This window comes from Puma concolor, chromosome F2, assembly GCF_028749965.1.
Source record: "Puma concolor isolate L17-30 chromosome F2, mPumCon1.1.hap2, whole genome shotgun sequence".
Classification (NCBI taxonomy): Eukaryota; Metazoa; Chordata; class Mammalia; order Carnivora; family Felidae; genus Puma; species Puma concolor.
Genome location: NC_141684.1, coordinates 45,667,788 through 45,681,677, shown reverse-complemented (window position 1 = coordinate 45,681,677; position 13,890 = coordinate 45,667,788). Strand labels below are relative to the sequence as shown.

Here is a 13,890-nt window from a genome sequence, read left to right as displayed (position 1 = left end):
CTCCGAATAGGTATAAAACTTCATAGTTTAGCTTTGGATTAGTCGTGGTGTATACTGAGATGCAAATGTAATTGGCATAATCTCTGACTACACCATTACGCTGTCTTGGCATTTTAATAAATTGTTTTTATTTTTAAAAAATGTTTTAAATAAATTCTATTTTAAAAATATGCTTTCTCAAAAGGGAAATGACTAGGGGGAAAGAATCAAGCACATGCCTTTTTTTCTATCACATTTTCTTCTCAAAATTCTCAGTTTAAAAAAAAAACACATCGAGAAATAATTTTTTGAAGTTTTTATTGCTGCTAAGTAGCAATCTGTTTGATAAAACTAAATATGTGGTGTGTTTTTACCTTGAATTAACTCACAAAAACTCTTAGGTTATTATAAGCATGTAATGTTTTGGTTTATGGTTAGTTTCTTAGGTGGAGTTTAAAGGCATGAAAATTTTTACATTTCAAATCGGATCATTAGATAGGATAGATAAGGGAATTTTCTGTGTTCACCTACAAGAATGCACTTAAAAAGAAACTGATAATTGAGGCATTTAATGATTTCAAAATAGGAATGAAATGAAGGTTTCTAGGGCAGTAGGTGGTTCTGCTATCAGAAGAAAATTTCCAAAGTAATTTCCATGAGGAAGCCACAATCCAGTATTTCCTAATTCCGAGTTGGTGGAAACATAGACCATTTTGAGATGGAATATATGCCTGAGTTATAGCCTGATTTGTAAATGAGAAAACTGAGACCCAGAGAGATTAAATAACTACATCTTGGTTTTTCTGAGTTTCCAACCATGACATGAGATGTCCCAGCACCTCGTAACTTCCGGCATTATCTTGTCACAGTCACTCCTTTCAGTTTTGTATTTTCAACTGTGAAAAGTCATCTAGGGACAGAGCTAGATAAATCTGTTTCTTAGCTGAACTTGTATGTATCATTCCCACCCAATAATCTAGAAAATGAGGTTTCACTGGCTGGTCTCATGCCATGAAAGAGTGGCTTGGGCAGCTGGATCCCATGCCAACCTGATTTTCATTTCTTTCCTGGTTCTCCCTGAGACTGTAGAAGAGAGCAGCAGGTGGCACCATGTACAGCCCACCTGTCTCCAAAAACTAAACTTGCCAAGTACGGCTACTCTGTATGCAATGATCTCCGGGTAGACTTGGGGCTGTTTGAAGGAACAGTGCTTTTGTGGCATTTAGATACAATTGAGCTTCAGGTAGGTTCGTGAGGGAGGGACATAAGCAGATTTAGCAAACTGTTTAAATATTCCATGCCTAACATTTTCTGAGTTTGGGGATAACTACACATAATTTCCTTTGGCTTCAGTATAATACAGATCAGGCATAATAAATACATCAAGAGGGAACTAAGCCAGTTGCTGAAACGTGACTTCATTTAGTTGATAATGGAGAAAATACATGATGGTGTGGTTGTTACTTAAATGAAGCACAGAACAAGCTGAGTTAATCACATTCCAACCTTTTTTTTTCTCCAGAGAATATTCTTTTCCTTTTATACATATGCCTGTTCCATAATTCTGCTTGTTTTGTCCTTTTTCCTTATGTTGATGCATGTGCAGTGGAAGATGAGAGATATTCCTGTGGTCTCTGCAGTTCTTATATGCAACTGCTGGTGGGTGAATAGAGCTCTGCCCCAGCCTCCAGGGCCAACATGTCTGCCTTTGTTTCTCCTCGAGGATTGATCTGAGATTGCTGGGTACATGGGGGAAAACGACTCTTGGATATTTTTTCCTTCCCATACTTGTAACTGCCTTTGTTTGGTCATCTTTAGGACTACCAAGAGGCCTCCAACTTGGAACAATTTGTAACTCGATTTTTATTGAAGGAGACCTTGAATCAGCTTCAGTCTCTCCAGAATTCTCTGGAATGTGCCATGGAAACTACTGAGGAGCAAACCCGTCAAGAAAGGCAAGTTAAATATTTTCATAGGGTGTCTTGCTACTTACTGTGAAATACCAGTTGAGGGGCATTCATGCTTAAACTAATGAAAACTAAAAATGAAAATTAATCAATTTAAATGGAATGACAGGAACCACCGTTGGGTTCTTGCCTTATATTTTCCTCTACAAGAGGCCATTCTACTTTTACTGTCCATCGTTTATTCAACAAATTTAAATTGAGGATTTAATAGATGAAGAAGTCTTTAAAAGACACTGCGGTAACATAAAGATACATTTTACAAAGTCCTGACTTTTCAGGAGGCTAAAATCTAATACGTAAATAAGACATGAACAGTAAAACCATAATGCACGGTGCAAAGTGATACTTATCATACAGAAAGGGAAAAAACTTGCCAAGAATTTAGGAAAAGCAAAAGGTTAAATATGGAGAGAGAGTGAAAGACAATTGTGTGGAATTTCCTGATGGGATTTGGGCTCGTCTTGCAAATGAGTATTATGTGAAAATGTGGAAGTGATAGAAAAGAGACCAAGAGGCCAAATGAACTGGATGTACCTGGGGACTTCGGAATAGAATCAGCCTTTTTATTTAAGGAAATAGAGAAAAATGGATGGTAGGAAAAGTTTTCAAAATTCAAGACCACCAAGTAATATCACGGACAAGATAAGTAATGAGATTATAAAAGCTGTATAAATAAAGGTGCTAATGCTAAAGAGAAACCTGAATTAGAAATGTGTAAAGCAGACATAAAAATTATTCCAACCAACAGTTGGTACTTTCTTGAGTTACCATTGTTTATACCTTGCAAGCTAGAGAAGGGCTTGGCAAAACTCATGCTTATGCAACATATTTTTGCATGTGTTACTTCAAACCTAGATATGTGACCATCTAACTTTTTGCATTTTAAGTTAGGGAGAACCACACAGTAGCTTTTTTGAACAGGCTGCTAATAAAGTACTCAGTAGGGCCAATTTTTCTAAACAAATTAATGGATACATAATCATTAGGACATCTCAGAGAAACAGGGGAATTTTCAACCATGTGTTTACAATGTCAAAATGAGTGAGCACCACCAAATCCTAACAAAAAAGCCTCTAATCTCCAATCTAATGAGCTTGTGCAGCTGATGAACATGGGTGTGCACTCTTCAATGGATCTGTGGAGCATTTTCACATTATAAACTTCTTTCCACTGCATTGAGTGATTCCATCTCAAATGGCAGGTGTAACAGAGCTTTAGAAAAGCAGTCAGCCAGTTCCGCAAGTTTGAGCAGAGGACAACGGAGTATCTTGAAACACAGTGATACTGATTTCAGGTTCCAAACGGGAAGTTAAGGTTGGTTTCTTGGTTGTGTCTAGATTTTCTTGTCGCAAAATAGATTCTCCCTTTTTAGAGTCAATTAGTAGCCCCCTGGGAAGAGGCCTGCAAAAGTGCTCCCCTTCCCTTCTTCACCTGCATTTTGGGTTTTGTCTATGGTCATCTCCTGCAAACTTGAATTCTACATACACCGCTATATAGTGAATACATAATGAACAGCTGTTTTTTGTGTCAGGCCACAGGCTAGCCTTGACCCCCTGTGAAAGCTACCAACAGCTGCAGCTGTGTTTAATGAGAAAGAATGTGATAATGCAGAACTGAAAGACATTGGAGGACTCATGAATATTTTATTTATAGGTTTCTAGCTCAAACAGAGCCTGGAAGAATAAGAACTATAACAGGTCTGATGTAAGTCTGGGTAGTGCTGTTGTACAGGATTTGATCAAGGTACCCAGGGATGCCCACATCCCACCCCAAATCCATGGTACTCCACCTGGGGAGGTTTCATTAAAAATAAAGTAAAAAGCAAAGAAAAAACTCGTTTCCACTATGAGTTTGTGCCCATAAGTCCAACTTAGAATCTCTGGTGACCCTGATGGAAGAGTGCAAGTTGTGCTCATGTTTAAAAGTGCTGTGTCTCCTCTCCCTAGTTTCGTCTTCGAATCAGCTGGTCACCATAGACCAAAGCCAGGAGAACCCCAGGGGCCCTCGTTGGTGGGGAAAAAACAAGACAGGAAAGATGGCTCTCTTTTTCCTGTGATATCAAGTAAGAGACCAGTAAATAAGCCTCAGAGGAGACAAGACTTGAGCAGGATATTTAGGGTAGATTTAATGGCAGAGAATATTCTCCCTGGGGGGATGGGTCTTCTCACCCACCCCATAGTACCATCTCCTTTCTTCTGGCTGGCTCTTCCCCATTTGCTTGGTCATTGCTTGGACAGCACTGCTGTCTTTATTTCTCCTGCTCCACCACTGTGTATTTCCTCAGTACCCTCTACTTAGACGTACCTACAAACCCAGTCGTTTACTTATCTCTCCCATGAGACTTGGAGTTTCTAAGCGACAGGGGCTCTGCCTTGTTTCCCTCTTCCTGGCGCAACTACATGTTAAATATATGATACTGAATGAATGAAAGGGAATCCCAAATAAAGGGAACCATGTAGAATAGCAGTGGATGAAGACCTGGGACAGTGAAAGTAACCTACCTGGCATGTAAGCCAGGGAAGGTCTTAAATGTTTATTTTTGAGACAGAGACAGAGCGTGAGTGGGGGAGGAGCAGAGAGAGAGGGAGACACAGAAGCCAAAGCAGGCTCCAGGCTCTGAGCTGTCAGCACAGAGCCCAACGTGGGGCTTGAACCCATGAACCGTGAGATCGTGACCTGAACCGAAGTTGGATGCTTAACCGACTGAGCCACCCAGGCACCCCTAGAAGGTCTTAAAAGCTAGATACTGCATTTAGATTTCATATGATCCGAGATTGGTGGTTGTAAATGAAAGAGAAATGTAATGGAAACATTTAATTTTTTAATGTTTTTCTTTATTTTTTGAGAGACCGAGAAAGAGCATGAGCAGGGGAGGGGCAGAGAGAGAGGGAGACACAGAATCTGAAGCAGGCTCCAGGCCCTGAGCTGTCAGCACAGAGTCCAGCACGGTGCTAGAACTCATGAAGCATGAGATCATGACCTGAGCTGATGTCGTATGTTTAACTGACTGAGCCACCCAGGCGTCCCAGGTTTTAGGGAATATTAGTCTCATAACAGTATATAGTAAAGATTTGGGAAGAGTTAGAGCTAGGTCAGAGAGGAGAGGTCAAATCAATGTACCCAAAACCTCATCAGTTTTTTGTAACATAAAGGAAGACTCCATGATGCCCTGCATAGTCAACAGCTGGAACCTGCAGAGAACATTAAAAATCCCAGGGTTATAGTAATTGGCTTCCCCTTAAACATCAGTGTTACTGTGAGGCTTAATATTTGTGAAACCTAGGGATACAAAGCCTCTTTGGAATATAGCAAATTTTGGGAAGGCATCTAGTCTAGTTATCAACCCCAGGGAGGAATCACACAGTGTCAGTCATCCTGCAGTAATGAGTTAGACATGCAATGTTGGGCAGAATGTCTGTGTCTATTCATGTGAAAATGGCAATTTCAGAGAGAAGGGATGCGTACAGCTGGAATGCCACAGAGGTGAGATTTTCAGATGGTGTTCTACAACACTCTTTGTATCTGTCCTGGCATACTGGTAAATGGGAGCCACTTTAATTCCATGTCTTCTGAAAGTACCTAATAGCCAATGACAAGAATAATCATTATGTTACACTGAAGTTTCCCTCTAGAGGCCCCTGTCCTCTTATATAAATCTCCATTCCTCACAAACCAGATTTCTGGGAACACAGTTTAATTATATGTGAATTTCTTTTTTATAATGGAATCTGAAAATTTACTCTATTTTCCAAAGTTCTCCTTTATCCAGAGAAATGACTGATTTCCTTCTAGGTTTGGAAGTTATTTTTCTCCTTTTCATGGTTGGCTATTATAGAAGTCAGGGAAGCTCATAGGTAATTATAAAAGTTCAGACAGTTCATATTCCCTCAGCCTGAACATAGAGAATAACTGATCTAGTATCCTATTCTCGTGACCACTGAAATTGATAGAAAGTTGACTTTCCATAGGATGGTCTAGTTAAAGATTGGAGAGTAAACATGACTTCTTCTCCTTCCTCCCTAAACTTTTCAAAAAAGGCATTAACAGTGCCTGGACAAAAAGGAGTCATGAACCTACAAAGATAAGGATAGAGGAACCAACAAGATAGAAGCTTGGAATATGGAAAGAAAATGAATCTAGTGATGACTGATGTAGAAGCTCTGAGACAGATGAAATATAGACAATGTATGAAGCCAAAATGCAATGTAATGGGTATCACAAAACCTCAGAAAGGCTCAAGGATTGGCTTCACCATGTGCAGTGGGGATGAAGGCAGGGCTAATGTATTGCTGAAAGCTCCACCCAGTGCTGTGTGATGACTCCTCGAGGAAGCCTAGAGATGTTCGTTCTGGAGAAGGTGAACAGATGTACACCTCGCACAGCAGGGGTTAGTACATGATACTAAAAACTGAGGCATTAAATGAAAGTCTCCATACTGAACGGTGAGCTTTGAAACCCACTCAGAGCACTTACAGCGAGCTTATACACTAGTTGGGGATGCTTCCCTGGCTTTTCTCAGTCCAAGAGACAGACTTAAAGTACCAAGATATGGTGCCCATAATGAATAGGCCTAGCCAGGCCACTCTACGGTGGAGGCTGTGAGTTGGCAATTGCCCCCCCACCTCTCTCTTTGCCTCTCTCCCTCTCTCCCTCTCTCCCCATCCCTCCCTCCCTCCCTCCCTGCCTCTCTCTCCAATCATCCCTTTTCTTCCCTCTGAAATAGGCAGGGACAACCAGGAGAACAAATCAAACACAAAAAAAGAAACTTAGAACAAACATATAATCCAGAGAACAGAAGAAGACTCCCCCCCCCACAAAATCATCAATACCCTCAGAAAACAGAAAAAATATTGCATTTATGAATTAAGGAAAGGATGCTACTTAAAAATAATAATATTCAAAGCACTCAAAGAGCTCTTGGAAATTATGATTGCAGAAATAAGAACCTGTGAGCAAGATTTGGAGATAAAAGTGTGATGACATTTTCAAAAAGAGATGAAATATAAGAAAGAAAAATAATAAAGCTATAGGGTAGTCCAAGAGGTTCAAGATTTGAAAAGTAGTAATTTCAGATAGAGAAAAAAAGGAGAGAAATTACCTAAGAAATAATTCTCAGACAAGGACATGAGTTTCCAAGTTGATAGAACAGACTAAGAGCCCATTACAATGAATTGTAAAATCTGACACCAAGGAATGCCATTATGGTATTTCAGAATACCAGAGACAGAGAAGTGTCTAAAATCTCCCAGACCAAAAACTAGGTCAAACACAGAGGATGAATAAGACACTAGATTTTTTTAAATAATGGCACTAAAAGCTAGAATGCAGTGAGGCAGCTTTTTCAAAATTTGAGGAGGAAATGGTTTGCAACCTAAAATTCTTCACTCTGACTTCTGGGAAAAATGGCAGAGTAGAAGGATCCTAGGCTCACATAGTCTCATAGATACACCTAAGTAACACCCACATAAGTGTAAATAACCTAGAAAATGACCAGGAGACTGGCAGAACAGACTTTCCACAGATAAATGTAGAGAAGAGGCCACCTTGAAAGTGGTAGGAAGGGTGGAGATACAGTCAGGAGCCAAATAGACCCACTCGACTGTCTGTGGTAGGGAGGGACGCTGTAAGCATGGAAAAGGGAGATGAGCGAACTCTAGACCAAGCACCCCAGACACAAGGGACCCACACAGGGAAGACGAACCCCTATAACATTTGGATTTGAAAAACAGAGTGGCTCAACTTCGTTAGTTCTTTGAATTAGTGGGGCTTAACACCTAGAATTTAAAAAAAAAAAAAAAAGATCTGGAAGGCCATAGGAAACTGAGTTTCCGCCCTCAAAGAAACTGAGTTCCCGCCCTCCTGCTGAGATACAGCATAGAAGCAGCAGTTTGAAAACTGCAGGGAATATATGGGAAGGAGATTTATTTACAAATCTCAAAATGTGTGCTGGAGGAGGAGGAATCTTTGGGAGACTTCTCCAGGAACAAAGGAGTTGGCAAGCATCATTTCCCTCCCATGCACCTCAGAGTAGATATATGGACTCCTACGGGAATCAGCATAAACACTCTTCATCTAGCTTGTCAAGAGCATACCCAACACCCATGTTCTTCTGCAGGCCCGTCTGCTGTAATCCAACTTGGCAGGTCCAAAATGGTGCTACAGGTGTGGCATTAGGCAAGAATCCAATACAGTAGCCAATGCAAATCCAAAGTTACTTCTGCCCTGGGGAGGGGGAAAGGTAACCACACATACCAGCTCCACTGGGGCCCCAGAAGTGGACTGGGGCAGGCATCTCGTCGGACTGCAGGCCCTGCCCACCAACAGAAACCACTCAGTAGACAATATAGGGGGAGTGCCTTGCAGATCAGTGCGACCATAGTTCAGGTAAATGCCTGCTTTGACCAAACTCAATGCCAAAGTGGCACCAGACTTTCCCACTAACAAAACAAGGACCAAACCCTGGCACAACAGACAGAGAGAGAGACACTGCAGCTGACTATACTGAAGGCAAATACAGCTTGGCCAAAACATTAGGATGCATGTAACACACATAGGAGACACCCCTGAAATGCCAGCTTCTGGTAAACAGGGGGCATTGCACTGCATGGCACTACAGGACCTCTTCTTCATAAGGCCACTACTTTCAGGAGAAGGAGACATAGCTGACTTTCCTAATATATAGAAACAGACACAGAAAGTTGGGCAAGATGAGGAGACAGGGAATATGTCCCACGTGAAAGAACAGGATGAACTCAGAGCAAAAGAGCAAAGTGAAATGGAGATAAGTAATATACCTGATGGAGAATTTAAATTAATGGTCATCGGGGCGCCTGGGTGGCTTAGTCGGTTGAGCGTCCGACTTCGGCCCAGGTCATGATCTCACATCCGTGAGTTCAAGCCCCGCGTCGGGCTCTGTGCTGACAGCTCGGAGCCTGGAGCCTGTTTCAGATTCTGTGTCTCCCTCTCTCTTTGACCCTCCCGCATTCATGCTCTGTCTCTCTCTGTCTCAAAAATAAATAAATGTTAAAAAAAAAATTAAAAAAATAAATAAATTAATTAATTAATGGTCATAAACATACTCATCTGACTCAAGAAAAGACCAGAGTATTTCAGAAAGACCCTCTACAAAGACATAGAATATGAAAAAAAAAAAAAAAAAAAAAAAACAGGGGTGAAGATCACAATAATAGAAATTAAAACTACAGTAGAGGGAATCAGTAGTGGACTAGAGGAAGCAGAAGAATGGATCAGTAACCTGGAAGACACAGTGATATAAAGCAATCAAGCTCAAGAAAGAGAAAATAATAGTAAAAAGTAAGAATAGATTAGGGGCATTCAGTGACACCATTAAGTGCAATAGCATTCACATTATAGGGATCCCAGAAGGAGAAGAGAGAGAAATAGGGGCAGAAAATTTATGTGAAGAAATAATGGCTGAAAACTTCCTGAATCTGAGGAAGGAAACAGACATCCAGATCGAGGAGGCAGAGAGAGCCTCCAATAAAATCAACCCAAGCAGGTCCACACCAAGACACATAATAATTAAAATCAGCAGAAACACTGCAGGTCAGAGGGAGTAGCTTGATCTATTATTCAAAGTGCTGAAACGAAAAAAAAAAAAAAAGCCATAACTAAGAATACTCTTTCAGAATACTGATTATCACCAATAAAATCGAATCAGTATTCAAAAACTCCCCATAAACAAAAGTCCAAGACCAGATGACTTCACAGGTGAATTCTACCAAATATTTAAAGAAGAGTTAATACCCATTCTTCTCAAACTATTCCAAAAAAAATAGAAGAGAAAGGATAACTTCCAAATTCATTCTGTGAAGCCAGCATTACCCTGATACCCAAACTGGGTAAAGACACTACAATAGAGAACTACAGGCCAATATCTGTGAAGAACATGGATGCAAAATCCTAACAAAATATTAGCAAACCAAATCCAACAATAAATTTAAAAAAATCACTCACCACAGCTAAGTGGGATTTCAATATTTGCAAATCAATAAACATGATACATCACATGAACAAGAGGAAGGATTAAAAGCTATATGTTCATTTCAATAGATGCAGAAAAAGCATTTGACAAAGTACCACATCCATTTATGATAAAGACCCTCAATAAAGTAAGTTTAGAGGGAACATACCTCAACATAATAAAGGCCATGTGTAAAAACCCACAGCTAACATCATACTCATTGGTAAAAAACTGAGAGCTTTTCCCCTAAGGTCAGGAATGAGACAAAGATGTCCACTGTCACCACTGTCATTCAATATAGTACTAGAAATCCTAGCTGCAGAAATCAACAAGAAAAGGAAAGAAAAGGCATCCAAATTGGTAAGGAAGAAGTAAAACTTTCACTATTTGCAGATGACATATTATATATAGAAAACCCTGAGGACTCCATCAAAAAACTACTAGAACTGATAAATGAATTCAATAAAATTACAAGAGACAAAGTCAATACACAGAAATTCACTGAATTTCTGTACACTCATAAATAGCAGAAAGAGAAATTAAGAAAACAATCCCGTTTACATTTGTACCAAAAATAATTTAAAAACCAAAGAATAAACTTAACCAAGGAGATGAAAGAACTGTACTCTGAAAACTATAAAACATTGATGAAAGAATTGAAGATGACACAAATAAATGGAAAGACATTCCATGCTCGTGGATTGGGAGAAGAAATATTTTTTAAATGCTCATACAACCCAAAGCAATCTACAGATTTAATGCGGTCCTTATCAAAATACCAACAGTATTTTTCACAAAACTGCAACAAACAATCCTAAAATTTCTATGGGACCACAAAAGACCCTGAGTAGCCAAAACAATCTTGAAGAAGAAGAACAAAACTGGAGGTATCCAGATTTCAAGATATAATCCAAAGCTGTAGCCATCAAAACAGCATGGTGCTGGCACAAAATTAGACACATAGATCAGTGGAACAGAATAGAAAGCCATGAAATAAACTCATGATTATATGGTCAATTAATTGATATCAAAGGTACACACATATATATATATATATATATATATATATATATATATATATATCCCCACACACCACACACACACACAGTGGAATATTACTTGGCCACATAGAAGAATGAAATCTTGCTTTTTGCAACAACATGGATGGATCTGGAGAGTATAAAGCTAAGTGAAATAATTCAGTCAGAGAAAGACAAACACCATACGATTTCACTCATATGTAGAATTTAAGAAACAAAACAAAGAAAAAAAAAGAGACAAACCAGTTACAGACTCTTAACTATACAGAACACACTGATGGTTCTGAGAGAGGAGTTGAGTGGGGGGATGGGTGAAATAGGTGAAGGGGATTCAGAGTACATCTATGATGATGAACTCCGAGTAGTGTATAGAATTGTTGAATCACTATATTGTACTCCTGAAACTAATATAGCACTGTGCATTAATGATACTGGAATTTTAAAAAATAAAAAAAAGTTATTTGCCCCATAAAACCACCAGTGAAGTAGGAGAATAAAATAAAAGTATCTTTTTAATATGCAGTGTCTCACAAATTTTGCCTCGCATGGTGCACCCTTTCCTGTGAAGCCATTAGATGTTCCCTTCCACCAAACCAAAGAGTAAATGAAATCCAAATTTAAAAGGGGGTTGGGGGGGGGGGAATCAGCACCAGAGAGAGGCTAAAGAAATTTTCCCTTACTGATAACAAAGGAAGATTTTTGGATGAATAAATTAGTATTAGATTTTACTGCATATAACAGGAAAAAAAGGAGGCTTAAACACATAAGGACTTATTATCTGTTATGAAAGAGCGTGGTGGCAGCAGCCTAATCAAGTATGACAGCTCTACAGATTTATCATAGACCTCCTGCCTTTTTCACATAGTAAGTACATCCTCGGGTTTGCCTCATGGCCCAATATGGTTGCTGGAATTCAGCTATCATGTTTGTATTCCAACCAGGAGAGAAGAATAGGGAACCAAATGCTTGCCTCCCGAATCGAATCCATCCTTTTAAGCAGTCTTCCTTTAAATTCCTTATAATATTTCCTTGCATATATCATTGTCCTGAGCTTTTCCTTTTAGGAAGCTAATAGATACATTTAAAAACTAAAGAATAAAGAGATAGCACTTTAAGCATATTATATATAGGTATGAGGATAAACATCCAAATGAACACTTGTTGTAAGCATTCCTTCTGTGAATGGGGAGTGGTGTGGAGGTGAGTAGGAACTCCTATTTGTTAAAATGAGTTTTATAGAATTATTTGACTTTTAAAAATATATGGATACATAGCCTTGATTTAAAAAATTTAAAACTGAAAGAAGAAACAGACTCCATAGGTGTTCACAAACTAAATACACCAGCACACACAGAAACAGTTTTTCCACTGATGGTTTGGCCCAGAAAAGAAAGAAGTTTTTCTTAAATCACGAATTACGATATGATTTTTACTCAGACTTTTTTTTTTTTAATTTTTTTTTTCAACGTTTATTTATTTTTGGGACAGAGAGAGACAGAGCATGAACAGGGGAGGGGCAGAGAGGGAGACACAGAATCGGAAACAGGCTCCAGGCTCTGAGCCATCAGCCCAGAGCCTGACGCGGGGCTCGAACTCCCGGACCGCGAGATCGTGACCTGGCTGAAGTCGGACGCTTAACCGACTGCGCCACCCAGGCGCCCCAACTCAGACTTTTAAAGCATAAAGCCAGCTCCGAGTCTCTCCTGTAGGTTCACGTGTATAAAACCAAATCCTCTGGGTCTCTAGAGCGTGTTGGCAAGCAGTAATTCTCCTAACTTCTCATGTCGCTACACCAGAAAATCTTTGTGACTGATGGCTGAAGATCTGTTTCTCGGGGCCAGAGCCTGATGCTGAGGTTAAATGTTGTCTCTGTTGTTCCAGGCAAGGGCCGACCAAGCCAGAAGTCCTGTTGATCCAGTGGCCTGGAAAGCGATCAAGTCGCCGAGTCCAGAGGCACAACAGCTTCTCCCCCAAAAGCCCCCAGTTCAGTGCCTGTGGTCCAGGTAATGCAGCTTTGCCATTTTTCTTCTTCCAAACTGACTGTTTTGATTTTCACACTGATTTATTTTTTTTAAGCAAGTAAAACGGCAATAGTAATGAAATGCTTTCAGAAAAGTTTGTCTGAACCACCGTGGCAAAGAGCCTGTGGTATTAAGAAGGAGGTGATGATCCACACCATTGTTTCCATGAGAATCCCACAACCGCACCTCGCAGTGCACAGAGGGTGATGGGACCTTGAGACCTGTAGAAATTCCTATCGGTTTCAAGGAAGGAAGCGCCCTTTACCCTAATTTGCTCCGGATCCCCTAAAGCCTGCCTAAACATACGCAAAGTCTGTTTCAGGAAGTGGGTAATATAACCTTTATTGGGCTGAAACCTTAGCTTTTAAAAAATGTTTTAATATTTATTTCTTTTTGAGACAGAGGGAGCGTGCAAGGGGGGCAGGGGCAGAGAGAGGGGGACAGAGAATCTAAAGCAGGCTTTGCAGTGACAGCAGCGAGTCCTGTGTGGGGCTCGAACTTACAAACTGCAAGATCATGCCCTGAACCGAAGTCGAGCACTCAACCGACTGAGCCACCCAGACCCAAACCTGGACTAAAGCCTTATTAATAATTTTTAGGTCATTATATTTTAATAATGTCATTTGTAATAATTACTTAGAAATTCATTTGAAATATACAAATTCATGTTACAAAATATCACAGTAATTTCTAGAAGCTATGTATGTATATATGTATATGTATGTATATATGTAAACCACTTGAACATACCATTTTAACACAATTAACCCTTATCTAATAGTTCAGAAAATCAGAGTACTAACTCTAGCCTATATTTACACATACTGTACTTGGAAGGTTTCAAAGTGCTTTCTTGATCATTATCTTATATTCTAGTGCCTTATGAGATAGATGTCAGT

At 39.7% G+C, this 13,890-nt stretch overlaps 1 protein-coding gene across 2 annotated transcripts in view; it reads left to right on the top strand.

Annotated features, from left to right (window-relative positions):
- Positions 1-13,890, top strand: part of NECAB1 (N-terminal EF-hand calcium binding protein 1) — a 194,402-nt gene that overhangs the window by 144,128 nt on the left and 36,384 nt on the right. For both annotated transcript variants that reach the window (XM_086695896.1, XM_086695895.1), the window contains exons 6-7: positions 1,798-1,934; positions 12,852-12,973. In XM_086695896.1, coding sequence (XP_086552022.1) covers positions 1,798-1,934; positions 12,852-12,973 — 259 coding nt within the window. The remainder of the gene's footprint in view (positions 1-1,797; positions 1,935-12,851; positions 12,974-13,890) is intronic.